The sequence below is a fragment of the Cucumis melo genome, chromosome 3 (assembly GCF_025177605.1).
Source record: "Cucumis melo cultivar AY chromosome 3, USDA_Cmelo_AY_1.0, whole genome shotgun sequence".
NCBI classification, from domain to species: Eukaryota; Viridiplantae; Streptophyta; class Magnoliopsida; order Cucurbitales; family Cucurbitaceae; genus Cucumis; species Cucumis melo.
This window is the reverse complement of record NC_066859.1, coordinates 8480893-8504603: the sequence shown is the minus strand read 5'-3', so window position 1 is coordinate 8504603 and position 23711 is coordinate 8480893. Positions and strand designations below refer to the sequence as shown.

Sequence of the window (23711 nt, the reverse complement as noted above, 5' to 3'; positions counted from 1 at the left end):
ATAGTCAAATGATTATGTAGCCAAATTTAAACAATCGTGTAACCCTATTAATTAAACAATCGTGTAACAAATTAAACGATAGAATTGAACGCATCGTTGACGAGACAATATTTTTGGTATTTTACACGTTAGGCCTCTGGGCTTTTTTCATTTTCGAAATTGATACTTTGCCGCTTTTTTCTATTTTTGAAAAGAGTCCTTTATTTTAGTTTTAAAAATATTTATTATAATATTGTAGTTTTTAATAGTTTTAAAATTATTTTGTTTTCTCTCTCCAATGTCTCAACAAATAATAATATCTTCTTCCTCTTCCTTCGATTTCTCTACTTCCTGAATGATAAGATAATAAAATTTTCTTTTACCTGAAAATAAATTAAATCAATGCTTCATTTTTCTTATACATGGAAAATGAAGAATATAATAATATATATTTTTAATAAAATTCCAAAATAGGTTTGAAGACTTTCTCTTTCGGTAAAGATTAAAATAATAAATTTGTTTGAGTACTTTAATTTCTCTTCCAGTAAAAATTAAAAAGAAGAAGTGAAAATGAAGAATAACATAATAAATATGTTTAATTAAAATAATTCTAAATAATAAATATTTTCTCTTCTTTTACATGTAGATAAAAGAAAAATAATAATAAAATAATACTTTCTTTTTTTCACTTTCTCTTCTTCAAATACAACTTATCTCCACTCTATCTTTCATTTTAATTATTGTTTTTTTAGTAACCTCGGTTTCCTTCCCTTGTATTTAAATTTGGCTCACTCCAATTCAATCGCTAAAACCAAAACCTTAGATTTGATATACAAATATTTTTATTAGTTTTATTCTCATTAATTACCGTTTTTTCTCAATCATTTCTTTCATAATTTCTTTTATAAAAAGCAGTAAAATAAAAATATTTATAAATAGGTCATTCCAAAATTTTTTGTAGTGAAGCAAGTTTTTAGTCCAACATTTTGATCTATTGAAGAATTAAATTTTTTTAGTAGTTAGTATTTATTTTATTGAATTTATATTTTGTTTTAATTATAGATTTTATTTATCTTATGATACTACTGCTCCTACATTTTGTAGATCGGGACATAGAGAACGAAACAAATTATCACATAAATAAATTGTACTTAATATATTTTTTTTAATGTTTTTAATAATTTATACAAAATTTCTCATATTATTTTTTTTGTGTAGTTCTGTTGGGTTTGATTAATATCTAAAAAGAAAGAATCATTATCAATTTGAGGAAAAAGTATAATCGTTATTCAATTTGTAAGTTCTTTTCATTTAATATTAATCTATAATGTTATTGTTGGGTTTTATGTTCTAAAACTCGTATAAAGTAAATATAATCCATAGATCGTTATTAATAACGTGTTATTATTATAATTTTAATAAGTGTTATTGATTATATTATTAATTTTGTCTTAATAGCCTAAATCCAATAAACTAACATCATAAGCTGTTTGATGAGTCTTGAACAGTATGTAGAGACATACATGGATTAATGTTCGAGATACAACTTAAAGGGTTTATAGTATAGATATAAGGCTAAGTACCTTATCCTGGTAACACTATAAATACGACTCACTTTGTAATTGATACAAACGCAATGATCTAACACATTCGTGTAGGTGACATGCGAGTGAGGGTATCCTATGCAATAAGTTTGCGTAAAATCAGGCCACGAAATAGTAACCACAAGATGTAACTCCTTTAACTAGTTAGGTTTCTATTTCATTAGGATGACCTAGGTAATTTAGTCTTAATCCTGAGTGTATTATGAATTCTTATTCGTGAGGGATTGTCCTTTGATTTGTATGGGTGAAAGTGTCCAGATTGTCGACTCAATATGTTTATCATTTTAGAGAAAAAACCGAGTGGGGAGTTGGGAACATAATCACACAAGATGAAATTCACTAATTCCCGACGTTAGGGTAAGTAGATAAGTGTTCCCTTAAATGGTGTTTATTGGACTTGAACAAAGGGCCCCATCCTCTCTATGGCATGAGAGAGGTTTCTGTTTAATGGTTGGGCCATAAATAGGTTATTCATTAGAGGAGCATTGATATTTAAGGACTAGAAGTAATCTAGGGGTAAAATGGTAATTGTGACTCAACTGGTGTTACGAACACTTGCGAAGGACTAACTCACAGGTATTGGTCTAAATTTGTACTATGAAGCATCTACACATGTATCATATTGACAATAGTACCAATAAGAACCAAAGAATCCAGAGAAGCCACAACACAAAATTCAAAACCGACAATGTCCAAGTTGAGGAACACGTTTATTTTATTTTATCTTTTAAATGAATGTAATTTGGTTATTAAAAAATATTTTAATTTACATTTAAAAATTTTAATTAGGGTCATTATTAAAAAATATAATTATAAATTTTCATAAAATTTGTAACAAATGAATGAAAGATAAAATATGTAATCTATAAAAGAATTGAAATTTTAATATGGTTTGATTTAAAAAAACAAAAGTCTCTCATTTACTAATTAGAAGGATTTGTGTGAAAAAGAGGTTTTAGGTTCAATCCAAGACATTGGAGAGACAATAATCTTAGGTTCAATTCAAGACATAGGAAAGAATAAGAATGTCTTGAGTTGAACCTAAGACATTGGAAAGAGAATACAGTTACATTATCATTTGACATGGAAACATGGAAATTTGAGTTAAGCATTTACATTTAATGAAGGGTTGAAATGGAAATGGCAGACATTGTACTAAATTTATGATACAATATTTAACAAATAGAGGCAATTTTAGCAACAATAATATCCGAATTAAGTTTGTAATATATTCATTTATTTATTTTATTTTATTTTTCATTTTTCAAAATTTTCGATGATTAATAAAGCAAATACGCAATCAATGATTCAGTGTACTGACCCCCACGCACTTGAAGTCGCCAACTGCTCTCAATTGAAAATTGGCATCCTCCAAAACGGCATTAACTGTCTTCCTCTAAAATAAATATCTAAAAATAAATATCTTACCAGATTTTATTCCACGAAAAACAAAATAATTTAAAACTACTTTTCTTTGTTTACAATTAAAAAAAAAAAGAACTTTAAACTTTCAACATTCTGGAATATTCCTAAACGGTTATTTTTCAAATATTAAATTCTAGATAGTACAAACTAGTGGAACCCATTCCCCATTACTATATTTAAACATCTTTGAACCTTTGGAACTCATTTTAAATTTCAAAACTCTAAATTGTTAAAATCGTTTTTTTTAACATTTTTCATATTATTTTCAAATATAGCCTTAATCATTCAAAACCAATTTCGATGATACGAAAGTTTCATATAAAAGTATAAAATTAGATAATGTTTCAGACTAATTTTGAATATGATTGTTGATGCCAGAAAATGGATCAATCATGAATTTTGTGGGAGATTCGTCTCAATCATGAATTTTGTGGGAGATTCGTCTGAGTGCCTACAAGATAAAATAAAAATAAAATAAAAAAAAAAAGGTAAGCATGAATGTGAAGTCTAGTAACACACTCCAACGCTTAATTTAGTCTTGTGCTTCAAAGTAGCTAGACAATGGAGAAAATAGTAGGATATTCAACCTTATTTGGGCATATCTTTGACCAACGACCTTGGTTTATATAATATGGTGATTCGTAACCGACGCTTGGGTCATCATTGCACCTTTTAAACTTTCAGAACCGTTGAGCTGATAATCAATGGACAATTGCACTACCATTATGACAAACCCATGAATGCTCCTAACGACTCCCTTAATGATACTTGCTTGTATAGAATCTGAATGGTTTCACATTCAATGGCTTAGAGGTTGGTACGAAAACCCTTTGATCGAAGACCAAGAGATTTGGATCACCTTTGGTCGAAGACAAAAAACGTTCCTCACTCCAAGTTTGAACACTCCACAAGCAAGGTAATCAAACTTACCTAAATGTTCTTCGCATGCAACCCCGAGTCAAGAACTGCAATAGAATGGTGATGAGACTCTGTCATCTACAAGAGAATTTTCATTTATAAAAAACCTTAAATCTTCAAAATATCAAAAATTAACATGTTGCATTTTGCTTACCTACTTTAAACCCAACCTACTGCACTAAAAATGACAGGAAAAGTCCATTCTACCCCTAACTCAAAGGAAATAAAACTCAAATAAACATATATGAGTTCAATAATTAAAAAAACAACAAATAAAGGTATTTTTTGCAAAATAAAATTAAATTACAAAGCTCAATTTAGATAAAAAAAAAGTTTTTTAAAAAATATAATAAAACGGTAAAATATTTACACTTTAATAATTTTAGAAATGGAAAAAGCCCACCATAATGAAAAATACAAAAAATACCCCAATCAAAACGGTATTAATTGTGTTGGAATTTATATCCTAAAACTCATAGTTTGTAATTATATTTTATTCAATAAAGTCGTTATTTAGAAATTGAATACTATAATTTTAAATCCAATAAACTAAGTCTCGAGGCTATTTTGAGTAAACTTGAACTTTATGTAGAGACATAAACTGTAACAACTCAACTCTTTGTACTAAACTGAGGTCATTACTAAAAAGAAAACAATAACAAGAGACACTTTCTTGAAAAGAGGAAGACTAAATTTCATTAAAAACAGAATACTGAAGCACTAATACATAGACGTGGAAGCAAAACTGAGTCCCCATATGGCATGTCACGAATCCTTCTTTGTCACTCGCCAACTTTCTTCTACTTTTACCTTTGCCAAAATATTAAACATAGAAAGACTGAGTATAAACATATACTTAGTAAGGGACCTACTACTAGTCCCACTAGGTGTATGTTAACTTCCCATTAGAGTCCTGTAGAGTAGTACCCATAAACTGACACGTTCTCGAATACATGTAATCTGTAATCTCGTAGGAATATCTCTGGTCTTCAGTGAACCCAAGGAACACCCAGGACAAACTGGTCTTTAGTGGACCTAGAGAAAACACTAAGACTATCGGACTGTGAGTGACCCCGTCGAGTCATTCATATACTAGACTGGTGATCCAGTCGGACTATACAATCATAAAAAGGTGGTGATCCCGAGAAACACCCATGTGGGTACAACTCTAATAAACAAAGTTAACAGAACGCGCATCCATAGCATATAGCATAACGTAACATCATTATAAACATGGAATGAATATTAATCTTAATGTTATTAATCATGTGATTGATATATCATGTATCATCATCAACGTAAATCAATCATCAAAACAATATAAGTCATCAAAATTAACACATTATGCATCTTAGCTACATCAATGCATAATGGAAAATTACATGCAAGCTCTTAACTTCAGTCGAAGGTCTAGTAGGGGAATCTCTTACCTGGAGATTTTAGCCAAACAATGTACTCCCTAGCTGACAGTAAAAATTCTCCAATTAATTTGATCCTAATCATAAAAGAAAATTTCAGTATCTTAATTAATGAAATTAGCAATTGATCATCATCCAAAAATTCTAATTAACTTCCAAAAAATGGAGTTGAAACCAATTCAACCTTGATTGAGAAAAATCCAAAATTTAAATTTTAAAGAAATTAGCCAATTGAACCTTTAAAGAAACTCCAATTAGATCCAAAATTAAATTAACAAATTTTTAACTTAATGATCTTAGCTTACCAAGGTTGCTCAAATGAAAGTTGAAAAATTCTCTTATTCTTGATAGGAAAATTCATCACTTTAAATCTTCACGTTTTGCCAAAGGAGCTAATCATAACTAAAATTGGTGAGGCATCGACGACAAAAGAGGGTTATCTTAGTGAAGATGATAAATAACCTTTTTCTTTTTCTTTTTCTTTTTCTTTTTCTTTTTCCTTTTCTTAACTTAAGCATTCCAATGCTATTTATGGACTCAAATAATAACAATAATATTTATTATTATTATTTTCTTTTCATTTTATTATTATTATTGTATGTGATGGACTCTTAAAGAAGTAATCTTAGAAGCAAGAAGTCTAGAAATTTTATTAATATTCTAAATTAAAAAATATGTAATAACAACCTATGCTATGAAGTTTTTATACTATGGACAATAGTTGACTTAGCACTATACAACCATTTGTCACTATTACTTAATGCCTAGAAAGTGATATCTAGCATTTAAACACAGTTAAAAAAACAACCACTATAGTTAAAACACAACAACCAACTAACAGTTACTACATCAAATCCCCCCCTCCCGAAAAACTTGTCATCGAGTTTTAGGCTAAAATGTGCAGTTGATCAGGAGGAAAATACTAAAAAATATACCCTATATTGAAATAGGATTGATGTGCAGGTGGTCGAGCAACTCAATCTTGTAGGCATTTTCACTGAACCTCTTTATTATCCAAAAAAGGTACTATGCTCCTTGGTGGAAGTTTATTTTATTTTCCAATAAGAAGTCTTGTTCTTTGGAAGTTGATCCATTACTATATCTCCTTCTTTGAATTCTTTGAAACTTTTATGTATGTCGGTTTGTGTCTTATAATTTTCATTAATCTTTTCAGTTTGGTTTGTCACTTCCTTATTAAGCTTAGCTATCCTTTCATCATGTTTATGGCTTCCACACTGAGATCAACATTATATGGAATGTTACCAAGTCAACAATTAGTCTAAGTAATTTAGTATAAACAATCTAAAATTGTGACTTCCCTACTAATCTATTCTTCATATGGTTGTAGGCGAATTCAGCTCGCTAAGATAAGGCCTCATTGCTTATATTTGTCTCCACCAATGCACTTATGAGGTTGGCCAGAGTTCAATTGGTGACTTTGATTTGTCTTTCCATTTGTTTATGACTCGTGGTGCTAAACTTAAGTGTCATATTGAATTTTTTTAAAGAGTCTTCTAAGAGTAGCTTATAAATTTTACATCTCGATCGAACATTAGGGATTTAGGTATTCCGTGAAAACAAACTATTTCTTTATAGAATGGGTTAGCTACATAAACGACATTTAAGGCTTTCCTACAAGGTAAAAAGTGAGACATCTTTCTAATCGATCAACTGCCCGCACATATGGAATCATACCTCCTTTGAGTTCTTGGAAGGCGTAAGATGATGTCCATGGACAAATCTTCCCAAATGTCTTTGGAAATAGGTAATAGGGTGTAAAGGCTTGTATTTTGCTACTTTCCCTTGGTAGTTTGACACATAAAATAGTATTTGACAAACTTTATGGCATCCCTACGTAATTTTGGCCAATAATATGTTTCACTAAGTGGTGATAGATCTTATCAATACCAAAATGCTTCGCAAGGCCATTGCTATGAAGTTCTTTAATCAAAGCCTCACGAAGTGATGTTCTAGGAATACAAAGAAAATTATTCCTAAAAAGAACATCGTTAGTCAAGTGGAAAACATTACAATTAATATGATCAACAAGTAAGACCAAATATTGTCAAAACTAGGGCCATCTTTATTAAGATTTGGTAAAGAGTCGAAAGATACTACTTGAGTCTTTAGAATAGCGAGAAGATTGGCTTTCCTATTAAGAGCATCCGCCACAACATTAGTTTTACCCATCTTATGCTTTATTATGAATTGAAAATATTGGATAAAAGAGACTCATCTAGCATTGCATCCTACTAATTATTTTGTGGGTTTGTAAATATTTGAGGGATGAGTGATCAGAATATAAAATGAATTTTTGGCCTAAAAGATAATGTTCCCAAACCTTTAAAGCTCTTACCAACGAATAAAGTTCTTGTTCGTAGATGCTCCACTTTTGTCGTACTTCACTTAATTTCTCACTAAAATACTCAATTGGGTGAGTGTATTAAGAGAAAACCAATCCTATTTCATATTCGCAAGCATCGACCGCTGCCTTAAATGGTTGAGAAAAATCGGTAGGGCAAGAACGGGTGTATTTGTCAACCTATCTTTTAAAAGGATAAAACTTTGTGTTTGAGGGTCAGACCATGCAATTTTTTCTTTCTTTAAACATTTCGTTAGAGGGGATGCAATTGTACTATAATTTTTTATGAGTTTTTTGTAGAAAGATGGAAGATCAAGAAAGTCATGTAATTCTTTTACCTTTTTAGGTTGAAGCCAATTTTTTATTGCCTTAATCTTGTTAGTATCTACGAATATACCAAATTCATTAATGACAAAACCCAAAAAATATATTTCTTTGACCAATAAAGAACACTTCTTGAAATTAATACTAAAATTGTTTTCTTGAAGTGTTTGAAAAGTTTATGCATGCAAGTGAGAAAGATGTTCTTTAGGAGAACTACTACATACTAGAATATCTTTAAAATAGACTACCAAGAATTTAATAAGGTAAGAATGCAAAACTTGAATCGTTAACCTCATGAAAGGGCTAGGTGTCATAGTCGTGCTTGTCCAGAACGTGTTGTCCATGGTCGCATGACCTCTTCAACACCTTTTACTATTGCTTTCATCATATTTTTATTTCTTAATATTTTTATTATAACTGATCGCTCGCTCTTTAGCATATGCAAGCCTGACACTTCTCTTTTTGTTCAAAATGTACTATGGGGGTAAGACTAATCATCATATCTACACATTTGAGAGTTATAAGATATAAAGTTGTTGTTGTCATCCCGTGTTGCTTAAGTCGTATAATGATAACTTGTAGAAATACAAGTTATTATAGCCTTTTAGTTAGAATAATGAAGCCAAAACTCGTAATAAAAGTGTCAAAACGTGTAACTTATGTTGTAAATTCATAAGTATTTGGAAATACATTGTACGTAAGTCTTCATACCTGTTTTACCATGTTTTTAGTGTCTTAACGAAAGAATAGGAATAGAAGAAGAAACTGGCGAATCGCAGAGGACCTCGCGCAAAAGCTACACAAGAAGAGTTCGTTTAGCAAGTACAATATCTAGGTGAAGATCTATGTCATTACGCAAAGAAGGTTCACTAGAAGACAAGTATGTTAGTTGGAGTTGATGTGACTCGATAAAGCTGCAATCGGCGCTGACATGTGCAGAAGAATAGAAGTTTCCTGCTGAAACTTACTTATAAAAGGACTTCATCCCTACCATGTAAAGTGGTTGGTCTGAATAGGCCAAACCCTAGAGAAAGACGAAAAGGAGTAGCATTTCTGCCGTCTGTAAAAGTTCTTCTTCTTCTCTAATCAATCTATAGGTGAAAGCTTAGAGTCAGAGCAGAGAAGAATCCATCTTTCTTCCCCCCAGCTTGTAAAGTCATTCTCTTTACTTTTCATTTGTATATTTATGTGTAATGTATGTGTTCACATTGTACAGTGGCCTAAGGCCTAAATGTTTTAATACACTATATGTTTATACCTTTTCAATCCATCATTTTTTTACTGTTCATTTGTCAATGTGTTATCTGTAGTTTAGTCTTGTGATAAGTTTTTGATAAGGAGTTTAGCTTATAAAGCTTATCGCGTTAGCTAAGCTATAGTCATCACTTGGCCAATGTGTGTCGCCAACTACTCGAGAGAGTAAGTAGCAAGGACCTGCCTAACGCACGCGAGGAGTTTGAAGACAAACTCCACCTTGGCAAGATAACTTCCATCATTTGTATCCAAAAAGGAGAACAAGTGTGGGTATTTGGCGCCAAGAGGTTGTCACCCTTAAAAGAGAAGTACTATAAGTCATGTAAGTAAACCCTTCTAGATAGATCTCGTTTAATCAAGCTTTATCATGAATCCGTAGAGGCAAGCAAGTGTGGCGTCTAAAGCACTGAGAGGTGCTCACCTTAATCATAAGCTAGCTAATTGGTCGCTACTACATCAAGGTGGCTTAATCATCTAATAATGTGGAGACTTTCCTTCACTCTTTCTTGCACAAGTTAGTTTGCACTTCCATCTCACCTCCATTCTAATTCCCCCCTTTACAGATTCTCTAGTGTAGATAGTAGATATAGTTTAAACTTACACTTTGCCATACCGTATAGATAATTATTTTATATCGCCTAGATGAACATTGGACCCCAAAACTAAGCTTTGATATCGATCTTGGATTATCCAGGAAACCTATTGTTTCGCTTACACTTGGGCAAACATTAGGAAAACTTGTACCCAACGAGGACTTAGTAACTATGTGAGAACGCGAGACATAAAGAGAATTTAGTGTGCAATGATCATGCCTCATCGCATAGAATAAGATATAAACTTACACAACACTGCATAACTCTAAGTCCGAAACACTAATATGAATTCAACCATATAACAATCTTCCTTTTTTCAAACATTTGCAAAAAATATTTTGCACTAAACTAATTTTCTAAATTTTTTTTGCAAGAACGAGGATGAATGTCACGAAGTACATCTATTGTGCCATCGACTATTTGGATTTCGTTTGGCTGACTTGTTCTAGTGTGGAAATAAGTGTCGCATGATCAATTTGAGACACTTAAGGAAGTGCGATCGTGACAATTGGTATCACAGTTATGTCGGCTCACGAAGTTAAGAAGTTGTAATTATGTCAGCTATAAAACAGTTGGACAAGTCCCATGTTGACCAGTTGGTCGAGATGGAATAGCATATGCTTTATCTGAAAGAAGTCCTTATCAAGTTTGGTTCCCAAAGACTCGACTGAATAAAGTCTCTGGCAAGGCTAACGGAATTGAGGTGGTAGCTAGCCACTTAGACGGAATGCTTGTCAAAGAATTGATGACACCAGGGACTCAACCCTTGAAGCAAATGCTACTAGGTTGGATAGCTTTCAACAAGAGGATAGCTTGAAGGGCTCTATGGCCCCATTGAAGAGTGTGTTATTGGATTGGACAACTCAAAGAAAGTTACAATTCAAATGGTGGATGAATTTTCAGATGACATTAGAAAAGCCATCTCGTCGGGACAGAGATTGTAGATGTCAATGCAAGAGTAAATCTCATAATAGAAGCAGTTGGAGACTAAGACCCAGTTGGGAGCATGACCAGTTTAACCAGGTGAAAGTGTCGAAACCAAAGCCTTTATATGAGGCTTGTGACTCAAAAGCTCTAGAAATTATCTTCCACAATAAGTTGACCATAAAAGTGGAATATAAGATTGATGTTATCCATTATGTAAATAAAAAAATTATGGCATTTATCGAACTTAATAAGAAATACACATAAATATAATAATTTCTGTCATATGGTCAAATTCTATTTTGCTTAAGAAATTAGTTACAACTTATCATAAATTGATATAAAAACTCTTATGCTATTATGTTATAAGTTTGTTATTTCAATTGTGACTTAAAGTTTGTTAAACAAAACAAATAAGAAAAATAATAGGCTGAGCATTTGGGATAATTTTCTTACTTTTCTATTTTTCTGTATTTCGGCAACTACAACCTTAAAAATTTATATGCACAGTAGCCTTGGACCAGCGACAAAAACGAAAAAGAATAAAGAATTAATAAATGTACAAATTATTGGAAGTTTTAAAAAATCAATGACTACAGAATTCGTTTTTGTGATGGAACAAAGAATTAATAAATGAACATTCATTAAAATACTTGACCGATAGTAGAAAAATTTGTGTGTGGCATATGACAGGTTGAAGAATCATTGCCGAGATGAGTGGAGATCAAGGAAGAAGAGCAAGAGATGGAGGGCTGAAGAATCGTTGTTGAGATGAGTGGAGAAGGAAGACGAAGGAAAGATGGAGGGTTGAAGAGTCCTTGCCGAGATGAGTGGAGAAGGAAGATGAACCAGAGATTTAAGGGTATTCTGGTGGTGACACGTTAACTTATGATTGTTCAACTTCTTTTGTAGATTTTGGAGGCACATTATAGCTATATTTTGAAGTTTTTAAATATCTTAAAGTTTTCCTTTTATTTTATTTTCCAACTAATTCAATATAATATATAACTAATGTCTACGTCAACACTTGACAGTTAAGTAAACATTCTGTTAAGTTAAAGTTAACTTACTTGATAGTTTAGTAAACATTTTGTTAAGTTAAAGTTAACTCAGAGACTATTTAGAAGTGTTTAGCAAACGTGAGAATCAAAGTGTCTATTCTGAAACTTCAAAAACCAAATAGACATAAACCGAACCTTAGAGACTATTTAAAAGAGCGTGTTATCCATTTATTAACTACATGAAAAGAAACTAGATTCAAGAATAACCAACAAATTCTTCATTGGTTATCCAAAAAAATCAAGAGAATATAGATTTATTGTCCTAGTCTCGGTACAAAAATAGTTGTAACTAGAAACTCAAGATTTATTGAGAACTATAAAATTCTTGGCGTTTGAAATTTTGTAGTAGAAATGCAAGAAACTATGGTGGGAATTTTCTCATCTTTTAACCCATTTTCAAGTTGTTGTGTTTGGTAGTCGTGAACTCTTAAAGATCAACAAAAAAGAAAAGATTAGTGATTAAACACCACTAAATGATGAATGAACCTATCTATAGCCTATTCTTATAGTTAGCCCTATATTTCAATCATATGTAGTTCAATCATATGTAGAGTGGAAGGATAAGACTTTTATCCTCAACCAAACGAGCTTAGCTCAATAATAATTGACACGATCTTCTATCCTATCGACGAAATCTTCCAATTTCCATACTAGTTATTGGACAACTTTTAATTAAATCTTCCATACTAGGTATCGGACAATTTTAATAAAGAATTTTATAATCAATTTATTAATTTACTTATAAAATATAACAAAATTTTTATTTTAGAAAATGCTCTTTAGTTTACCTGAGAAAAACTGCCACCAACTGCGTCAGGATTTCGATCCAATAGTTTATAACTTAAAATTCCACTGAATTTATGATTTAAAATTAAAGTTTTCACCCGTTATAATCTAAATTTTTACCCATCAAACTCCAACCACAGTACAAATATGTTACATAATCATTCAAAATAAAGTGTTCTAAGGTATCATTTTACATACATTTTATTAAAAGAGTTTAAATAAAAATGAAATTTTTGAAAAAACAGTTGAGCTAATACTTTCGACTATGCAGAGAAAAAAAATAAAACCACAAATATGAAAATGGTAAACTCCAAAGAGTGAAATCACAGCATTAAACTCCGCCTATAAATTAAAGGTAACTCAGATGTTTATACTGTCACATAATCGTTACATTATAGAAGAGAGGATAATAGAACTAAAAACTACTCCAAAAGCAAAGAGATTGCATTGCACATTATTGTTTATTTTTGAAATATTAAAGGGGGAAAAAAAAGATGAGGAAAAAGTGAGATTTGGAAAAAACAGAAAAAGGAGGATCAGATCACATGCTCTGTGCTAATTACTATTGTCAACTTCCATGGGAATAGCAGCTGCTGCCAAAACATGTCCCTAACAACTCAAGCTGCACAGCTACTTTACCCCCAGATGGCTTTCAGGTCTCAGCTCTTCAATCAACAAAAGACTTGCTTCCTACACACAAAAAAAGAAACAGACAAACTTATGATTCACCACAAGTTATTGTGTTTTGTGTTAAAACATGTGGCATCCATATACAATTCCATGAACAAAAAAACTAACTTCTCTACCCAACAAAAGTAATGGTTCACAGATTCTTGAGTTTTGTGTCATGTTTCTAAGTGATAGACAGGTCGTATTTAAAAAGAAAAAAGAATTATTGGTTTCTCCATAGAAAGTTGCAGTAAAGGTCCAAAATCAGTCCTTACAAATATTCAATAATTGAAACTTACACCAACAGAGGGGCTTCTAGTCTTTGTTTTTAGTTTTGTTTTTAGTTTTCTTTTTTTTTTTTAATTTGAGTAAGAATTCACTACTTTTTTAGAAGATGGTTAGAGGAGGTTTGGGGTAAAAAGCCCAACAGCATCCCAAAGAGATCAAAATAAGCTAAGTATTTAAAACATTGTTAGAGGAGGATAACAAAACGAACTTACTTTTCCTCGAAAATGAAAAACCCTAAACCCTACACCCTAAACAAAACTTACTTATTTGTGGAGGTTATAAATTTAATTTTTCAAGAACTAAAAATAAAGAATCAAACAGTTCTAAAAACTTCAAATTTCTTCACATTTCAAACAAGAGAATTAGTGGTCTACTATTTTCTCCTATGAAAGTTTCAGGGGATGCCATCAGATGAGTTAATATAAAAGATCATAAAGTACTTTTTCTTTTACCCTTTTTAGAGCTCATCCTTGGCTTCTGAATCTGGCTTTGATTCCTTAGGTTTTGACTCTGTGTCCTCAGGTTTTGTATCTGCCTCTGCAGTTTTATCCCGATTTGTCTCAATGAAATTTATTATGTCTTCCTTGGATCTATCACCATTATACTCGACCAGCTTTCCGCTTGCTGATCTGAAATACAAAGTAGGGTAACCTTGGACTTCAAAATCACCATCTGCAATATCGTTTGCCGTGGCGTCCTAACAATTTAGGGAAAGGAAATGAATCAAACCAAAGTTTAAAGAATTGAATCAAAAACAGGAGATAAGACATAATCAAAGCGAAACATAAGCCAGATAAAATTATTGATCAAACATATTTGGTTTGTCTCATAGATCAAGTATGCAGATAACCCTTGTAATAGAAAATAAAAGGAAAAAAAAAAAGGAAAAAAATGCAGATACCAGCTACAAATAAATTACAGATCATTTATTATGTCCATCTATAGCATAAAAAGTTCACAGGCAATAACATGGGTTAAACGTAGTAGAACATGCATTTATCACAAGAGGTAGACTAAAGCGATTCTCGTTAAAGATTCACAGGTAACAGATCTTACAAACTTAGCAATAATGACATCAGGATCGCTTTCATATGAGACAGCCACTTCGTCTAAGGTTGGAGCAAGTTTTTTGCAGTGTCCACACCATGGAGAATAAAATTCCAGTAAAACTGTCCAATGAAACAATGCAGTTAATGATCTCGCCGTCTAGAATAAGAGAAGGTTAACCAGAAATACAAGAACAAAACGAAATTAATGTAAAAGTTACTGTAGTGTAAGCTAGCTCATTAAAATTTAAAAATAGGCTTGTATTGAGGAAATTTTTTGCCCTACCAAATTTCAGTTGAGAACATCAAAATGAAATTAATAGAAGTTAAATATGAAAAAAGATTTCGCACATTTTCGAGTTTCACAAAATAAGAAAAATCTTTCCAATACCAAGCTTGATGATATGGAAATAAGTTGTAATAACTTTTTTTTCATTAGTAGTAATGAGTATAATTTGCCTAGTGCGTTATCATCAAGTGAAAATTAACAATTTCACAATAATAAGTTCTCGGTCTTTTAAGTACAAAAGTAATGCTGCTTCATATGTACAAACATACTAAGAACTTATAATGAACAATAATAAACACTGACATACCATTCTTTCCAGATTTATAGACTACATCTTGGATGCTATCAGCAACAACCACTTTCACAGGTTCATTGTTACTCTCAGGAATGGGTTCTGACTTTATGAATTGTGGCACATTGCCATTCTGCAGTATCAAATTCAGAGTTATAAACTACCGAATGTAATTCCAAAAAGCAAAAATAAGAAATGAATTCAAAATACAAAAACAAAACATTATGTAACCCACGACAAAGAAAAAAAATTGAACATAAAATAACGACTTTTGCATCAATTGTACGTGAAAGAAAGAGTTTGACCATGTAATCCTTCACCCAAGGAGCAATCTGATCAGCCTCCACATTGAATTTCACATACTTAAACCTATCATTTTTTTGCACAAGAAGGACAGGCACTTGATCTTCCTTGAGTCCAAAATACTGTTGATATAAATCAATAAGTGGGTTAAGCCATAATGGAGAACGAGGTAAGCAAGTAAAAGTCGCACAACAAAAAAGAATACAAACGTTTAAAGCAGCTTGACTGGATTCGCTGTCTCCAATTAGGAAACTTATTCCCTCTCCTTTGTACTGTTCAGCAACTTCACGGTACTTGGATTTCAAAGAATCAGCAGCGTCGGTGGTGTAGTTCAGAAAAAGCATAGCCTACCCAACAAAACAGAAACATGTTCATCAAAAACCTCATTACTTATCCACGGAAAATATTCATTTTGAATCCACAGAAAATAAAATCCAAAGTTGTTTGAGCATGAAAGATAACAATGAAATTATTAAAATCATTAGTGTTATATAATTGAAACCTTTAGCTTTTGCGTTCAAGGGTGATTTAAGAGAAGTTGATGTGAACTAAATAAGAGTAAAACATTCGTTTATTGAACAGCAGAAAAGCAAGCTGGGAACGTTAGTGCAGAATTAGCTGAATGCAGAGAATGGAAACAATTCTTCAACTAGAAAGAACGGTTCTCAAAGCGGATCATGTCATGTTACCTTATCATTAGAACTGGAGAAGAACTTGGAAAGGTATACATGATTGCTAGGATCATTATTGAACTCCGTTACAATAGGAATACTAGATGCTTCAATGAACTTCTCCAACTTAGCTGGATCGAAATCCTGCATTCATAGCTCCAATAAGAATCAGCTTGCAAAAATTAAATCATAAGCCAAACCTACAAATTTAGCACACAGCAAATCAAAAATTCTGGTACCTTAAAATCAACAAACTGTTCATCGAATGGCTTGAAAAGCCTAACAACTGGGCCAGATACAGATGTTTCTCCACGCGGAAGTAGCTTAGCATCCAAAGTGTGACCAAAATCATAGTCAGAACGCAACTTCTCAGCCAAAGCGTTGAAGCTATCAAACTCTTCTCCAGAAAACTTTGGAAATATCCCGACCTGCAAACTCAGGGAAAATTTAATTTCTTAGCTAATACAGATAAATGTAACAACATATAATTGGAAATAGAGGATGAGAGATCAAGTTCATACAATGAAAACATTCTTAATGAGATTATTGGCATCCTCTGCAGATTTTATTTCAGCAGATGCAGGCCCACTTTGCTTCTTCAAGTAGTCAACAATACCATCTGCATCACGAGGTCCTTTGTAATCTTGACTTGATTTACCCCCATTTCTCAGTATCTTAATGGTGGGGAACCCCCTAATTTCAAATTGAGTTGCCAGCTCTCTGTTTGACTCCTCATTTGCATCAACTTTGGCTAAAGTAATTGGAGGGTCATGACTGCTCAAAACAGAGGCAGCTTTTTCATACTGTAAACAAAGAAAAGATTAGATAAACCCACAAGGAACAAGATCCTCAAGAATCGTGAACAAAGAAAAGATGGGTTTACCTCAGGAGCCAGGTTCTTACAATGCCCACACCTACATTATTTGGAGAAAACGTTTAAAAGAATGGGTACGCTCAATGACAATTCATAATGTAAGAACAACAAATTCAAAACATCATAAATATGATTAGAAGGTTGAAATCTGGACCAATTCATTAAATTGCCACCGTTTCTCAAGGGGGAAAATGATCCAAAAGGAAGGACATCCCAAGGAGAAAAAGTCAAGCATATACAAAACAAATTAAAGAAATGCTTCTCAGTGATTATGAACAGGATCTTCTCTTGTGAGGATCTCAAATATTTGTTGACATGTTTCCTTTATCCCTTTTAGATGTATGTAATTGAGAACGAAGTCAACTAGGGAGATGATTCTCAAGTATACATTTCAACCCTACTTTCCTTCCATTGAAATGAAAACTCAAGAATTCGCTCCGTGGACGACAGCATACTCAATTACACACCACATCAAAGAAATCAAACAGACACACATTCGTTCCAAAATGCTAATATCAAGATCACACCACGAAAACTGTTTAGCAACCATGCAGTAAAACCAACCTAAAGAAACAAAGGGAAAAGAGGAATTTAAATGCGAAAAATGAATCAAAGTACAAAAATAAAAAATCCCCAGAACAAAACAACAAAAACAAATCGATCTCACATAAATCACAAAATCAAACCAAATAGCAGACCATGACAAAGATCTGAGACGACAACTTGAGAAACAACCAACATGCAAATGACAACCAAAAAAAGAAAAAAGAAGAAGAAGAGGAAAAACATACCAGGGGGCGTAGAACTCAACGACGATGAAGTTGTGCTTGGAAACAACGTCAGAGAAGTTGGAATTGTCCAAGGTAACGACAAACTCCTTGGCCTCAGCCTCTTCAGCGTAGATCTCAAAGAAAGAAGCAGAGAATAGAAGGGAAGCAAAGAGAAAGAAGCGAATCAAAGCAGAAGACGCCATTGTTGAAGCACTGGAAGAAGAAGCTCTCCGTAAAACGATATTAAAAGAGAGGTTCAGTCCGTGAAGGGGGTTTTAAGGGATACCGGCTGAACGAGTTTTTGTTTTTTTTTTTTTTTTAAAATTATTTTTAGAATTCCGGCTAAAGGAATTAGATAAAGAACGATACAAATATGGTACTCGCACGTGACTTACGTACGAGTAATTGGATCTATACTTAATTAAAATCAATACCGGCGCTACATGTGGACAATTTGCAACGTGGAACCCTCTGATTGGTTAGGTCTTGTCATTGTATTAGTTTTGCATCCAAGGGCTATCACGCTTCGCGATTAAATCGCCTATTAGTCTTACGAATGTTTCGCCGCGGAAGAAACAGAACAGTATACGGCTGCGGTTAGATTTTGAAATGTCAAATTAGTCAATAAAATGACGTGGCCAGTACTCAGTGGACATTATGATTGGAAAATATCTAGCCAACTGAATTTGATTTGTTGGTTTGTTTTGCTCTATGTGGTTTTGGATGTACTGGAGTATAGCTACTTTTTCCATTTTGAAACTTTTAAGTAAATTTGTAACAATTCAATTTTATTGTATTAGGAAAAAAAAAAACGGTTTTAGAGATTAATAATCCTTGTGAAGGTAACGGCCTTACAAAATTAGATGCAATTTTGGGGAAAATTAAAGTAACAATATAAAATTAAATTATAAATTTACTAAAAATACATTATAACTTAATTGTAATAGGTAAACAATGGCCTAAATTAACTCTTTTTCAAAACTATTCTTTTGGTGAAATGCACATTTCTATTCTAATGAATAAATTATTGTGACCATTTATGGATTTTTCTTTTTCTGAATATTAATTATTATAATTGTGGGGTGAATCTTACATGATTTTTTTACAAATAAGGGACGCTGTATTAATATATATATATATATATACATATATATTAAAACAGAAAAAAATTCAATTTCTTTTGTTTTTGATCGAATGGTAATTCAGTAGTCCACAAACATTCTTCTTAGTACAACTGGAAGTGAAAAATTTAAACCTCATGTCCACAAATTTCTATAATTTTAATTTCGCCATTCAATTATAAATTATATATTTATTCTTTATGATTACCTTTAAAGGACATATTGTCTAAAATAATAATAACAACAACAACATTAATTATTTTAAAAATAGTAATAATAACAATAACATCCATTGACAGAATATATGTGACATGAACATGTCTCAGTAGTTTACTTAGTTTAGATATGTTGTTCACAAAATATCAATCGATACCCTTCTATAGTTTATGAATATATCAATTAAAACCTTGAAATAATTATAACATCAATTTAAGTCCTATATGATCAATATTGTTCAAAACTTACGATTTGAATCAATTAAAATCTAGATAGTGTTTGCGTCTTTATTAAGTAAAATGGTTGGATTTTTAGCCAAATTCTAAAAATTAAAATAAAAATTTTAAAAGCTATGATCTCGTTTTTTAAAATTAAGCTAATAGACAATGTTTCCATCCTAACTTTCTTTGGTTGTCATACGCTTTTTACCGATGACTTAAAAACTGAAGCCAAATTTTAAAAACTAAAAGAAATATTTAATAAAAACAATTGTTTTTTTTTTTTAATTTTCTAAAAAGTCAATCATTATACATAAGAAATATGCAAGAAATGGGGAAGAAATATGTTTAATTTAAAGAGAGAAAAAAAAGGTTATCAAAAGAGGTTTAGTTTTCAAATTTTTGCTGAATTTTTTAAATCATTCGTAAAATGTAAATAAGAAAGAGAGAAAGTTGGAAATTGATGTAATATGGATAGATTTAATTTTCAAAAAATAAAAAATAAAAAAGAACAAAATGGTCGTGGAACTAAAATTTTTGTAAACCAATCACATTAAATCCTAACTCTTTTAACTAAGTGATGTAATTACTTTTATACTTAGATGATTATGTTCGAGATTTATCATATCCTTATCCTTACTATATTTCAAGTATCATAGGAAGAATCATTTTTGGAGGATTCTACTCTTACCAAATTTTAAATTTAGACATTTTAAAATAAATATTAGTTATTGTTTAAATCTTTTTTTAAAAAAAAAAAAAAAAACAGGAAACAAGCCCTTTATATTCCATGAGTTTTCTAAAAAAAAATTATCAATTATATTATTTTATAATTTATTTAATATAAAGAATAAAATCAATATTAACTATCGAATATTTTTTCAAATTCTTTAACTCCATTGTAGAACATTGAAGAATTTTATCGATCTCAAAAGATTTTGTAATCATTCTATATATATAAAGACATCTCTTCAACCATTTTCTTATAAAAGGTTTGAATTTCTCTATACTTAGATTGATTTTTTCATTTTTCTTACAAGTTACATGTGTTTTCCCTCTAACAAAGGTATATGTTTTTTTTATTATAATAATTTTTATTATATAATATTGATTGATCAAACTCTCATCACTTATCTTTGACTTTGCTTTTATGTTGAAATATATTTTTTGTGTTACAATATATTAATACTTGATAATCTTAAAGAAAGACTTAAAGATATACACGTAAGAGAGTAGGAAAATGATAAAATGTCATTTATTATAATATAATTTTGTCTTTCTAATAAATATTTCTACGTAGTTGGAAAGAAACTAACACTTTTTCCTTCTTTCTTTTTCTTCATTTTTTTGGATGATTCAAATTCACGGTGGATTTTCTTATTTATTTTTTCTATTAATGTTGTTACATTTTATTTTAAGATTTGAATTGTTATATTATATTAAATTTGTGAAATCATTTTTATAAAATTTATTTCTAGATCACATTTAGAACTATATAATGTGATGTTAGATTTTTTTTAAAGCAATATTCATAGAAAATTGTTACAATGTATCAATAACGAAGAATAAGTAGGTACTTTGAGACCCATTATTATGGTTGAAGAGGTAATTTATCACTCTCTATATATTAATATTTACTTTTAAATTAAAATTGTAGTACTTTAATTTGTTTAATTTCAATTTAAAAAACATAGCTCATTTCTCATCATCAAAGTGGGTTAATATTCAAGAAATTTGTAGTTTAAATCTCTTTACTCAATTTTACTAATAAAAAAGGTTACTCTGGACCTAATATTTTGTTTAGTAATATATTTAAATATAAAAAGTCAACCATATAATCTTTACATTGTACGTTAATATTTTCTAGTTAATTAAATCGATTCATTTGGGGAATATTTTACGTGCAATTTTGCATAGTTTTTCTTATTTTATTGTTTTAGTTTATTTCACGTGGACGTTAACACAAACATATGACAATTCCTTTTTTTTTTTTTTTTATACAATGTTCTAAAGATTTGATTCAAAATTCCAATTTGACAAAAAGAAAAAAAAAAGTGGGACAGTCAAAGAAGAGACGTGTGAGAGAGTTGAGTATGATAGAAAAGAACAAAATTATTTTTCTGAACTATATTTAATTCAAATGTATTGATCATGTTTGTATCGTGACATAAAAGATTTATAGAATAAATTAGCAAGATTTATATTTATTTAAATTAATTGATACGACAAATCAAGAGATACTGAAATCTTAACGGCAATAACTAAAATGAGTAATTTAAAAACAAAATAGAACAAAATCGAAAATTTTAAATATTTGTTTGTTTGTTTGGCAATATATGGAATGAGAAAATTAAATATCTAGTTTCAAAATGAATAGTAAAATTTGGTTGATTTTAATAATTTACTGTTGGTATGAATAGCTCCGCATCAAATTTATATCATCTAATTGATTCCTATATGAGTTTACCTCAACTACACTACAACCTAATATTATAAATGTTCTAAAAGTCTTATAATTTTTAATTTTCTTTCCTTTTTCTTTTGAGAAAATATTTAATGGAATTCTTCCACCAAAATTAATTATTAGTCATGAAACCATGGAATTCTTCAGGTTTGTGATTTCAATGACCAAAATTAGTGGGTATTTTGAATAATAGTGCCTTATCATTTCAATTATTACTTAGTCCAATTCAAATTCACTCTTATTATTTTAAATTTAAAGTTATTTATCATTTCTTTTACGATACATGAAAAGACATTGAATGTAAGAAGTTCCGCATACTTATTTTAAAAACAATTATTTTAGATTAATTATAATTAATCATGGAATTCTAAAAGTCACATAAACCGGATCATTTTTTTTTTCATATTTTGAAATATATATCTATATTTAAAACCTTTTCTAAGATATTTGCTCGTAACCATTTATTTTTTTCCTTTTAATTTGTTTTTCTATTTTATATTTATATGTCTATTAGTTCCAATCCATCTTTATTAAAATTTAGAATGTGAAGATTGCATTGTATATTGGTGCACTAGTAGAAAAATGGCCTATGATGACAGTTAAATACTGTCATTAAAAGCTTTCGTGACATTTTTTTGCAGTCATTGATGCGGCAGTCATGGAAAGTATTTTATGACAGTTCTCCAAACTGTTACGAAATGTGGTTTTTCATGACATAGAATAAATGTCATGGATTCAATATCTTATGACAGATTATAACTGTCATTATTTATTTTCGATGACAGTTAATAGCTATCATTGTTTATATTTTATGATATCGGATAACTGTCATTGTTTACATTTTATGACAGCGAATAACTGTCATTGTTAATATTGTATGACAGATATTAAATGTCATTATTTATCTTTTATGACACTTATTAACCGTCATCATTTCACTTTCCACGATATTAATTAACTGTCGATAAAACTTTTTCAATGACAGTTTTTTTTACATTTAAATGTCATAATTTTGTTTTTAGTCACTATTTTTCTTGCACTATTTTTTTATTGAACCTTGTTTTTCATGTTGCCCTACCATTACACAAACCAATACAATGATATATGTAAACAATGATGTTATTGCCATCATAAACATATTAGATTATGATATTCAAAATAATTAGTAAATCCCTTTATATGGAGTAAAATGAATCCATCCAGTAATTTAGATATATCACGAGTTTGATTACTAACATTTCACTTTCACAGTAATTGTATTGTTTTTTTTAAGTACATAATGATTATAATGTTATACTAAAATTTTGAAATTTCAAAAGTAATTACTAAATTAGTTACATCAAAATTATATTTATAAAATATGAATTTTTACCAACTTAAATGATATCATTAAATCAAGAGATCTTTTAAAAAATATAACAAAACGAAAAAAATTTTACACTATATAAAACAATTTCGAAAATGGAAAAAACTAATAGGTCTACCGTGGAAAATATAAAAAATGTTCAGTCAACCATGCCGTCAACAACATGCACGTAATATAGTTGGTACATGATTGTTTAGATTTTGTTATTGTTTGGTACATAATCGTTTAGATTTAGTTGTTTAGATTTGAATACAATTTAGTTTTTCAATTCTATCATTTAATTTTGTTACATGATCATTTAATTTTGTTTTTCAAAATTTGGCATACGATTGTTTAGATTTGTCTCTATGATTATTTTTTTTACACATTCGTTTATATTTGGCTTTTCCAATCTAAATGATTTTTTTTCAAGATTCTTATAGACGATCTTTTAGATTTTGCTTTTTTTTTTGTACATAGTCGTTTAGATTTGGTTA

At 30.4% G+C, this 23711-nt stretch overlaps 1 protein-coding gene and 1 long non-coding RNA gene across 3 annotated transcripts; one reads left to right on the top strand and one right to left on the bottom strand.

Moving 5' to 3' along the window:
* The first annotated feature begins 10522 nt into the window (after nt 1–10522).
* On the top strand, nt 10523–11763 carry LOC127148545 (uncharacterized). Its single transcript, XR_007819595.1, has 2 exons — nt 10523–10900; nt 11495–11763. It is a non-coding gene; the product is annotated as an uncharacterized LOC127148545 (long non-coding RNA).
* Nucleotides 11764–12966: 1203 nt separating this feature from the next.
* LOC103504071 (protein disulfide-isomerase-like) lies at nt 12967–18177 on the bottom strand. 2 transcript variants are annotated; one of them, XM_008468504.2, is made up of 11 exons: nt 17872–18177; nt 17090–17120; nt 16728–17009; nt 16446–16634; nt 16225–16350; nt 15745–15882; nt 15538–15657; nt 15248–15365; nt 14662–14774; nt 14058–14302; nt 12967–13338 (listed from the first exon to the last, which is right to left on the bottom strand). In XM_008468504.2, exons 1-10 carry the CDS (start codon nt 18051–18053, stop codon nt 14063–14065), a joined length of 1539 nt encoding a protein of 512 aa, XP_008466726.2. In that variant the 5' UTR covers nt 18054–18177; the 3' UTR covers nt 12967–13338; nt 14058–14062. The 2 variants fall into 2 exon arrangements, with proteins under 2 accessions (XP_008466726.2, XP_008466727.2); XM_008468505.3 differs by having other exon boundaries at nt 14046–14302; nt 17872–18155.
* Between the last annotated feature and the right edge of the window lie 5534 nt (nt 18178–23711).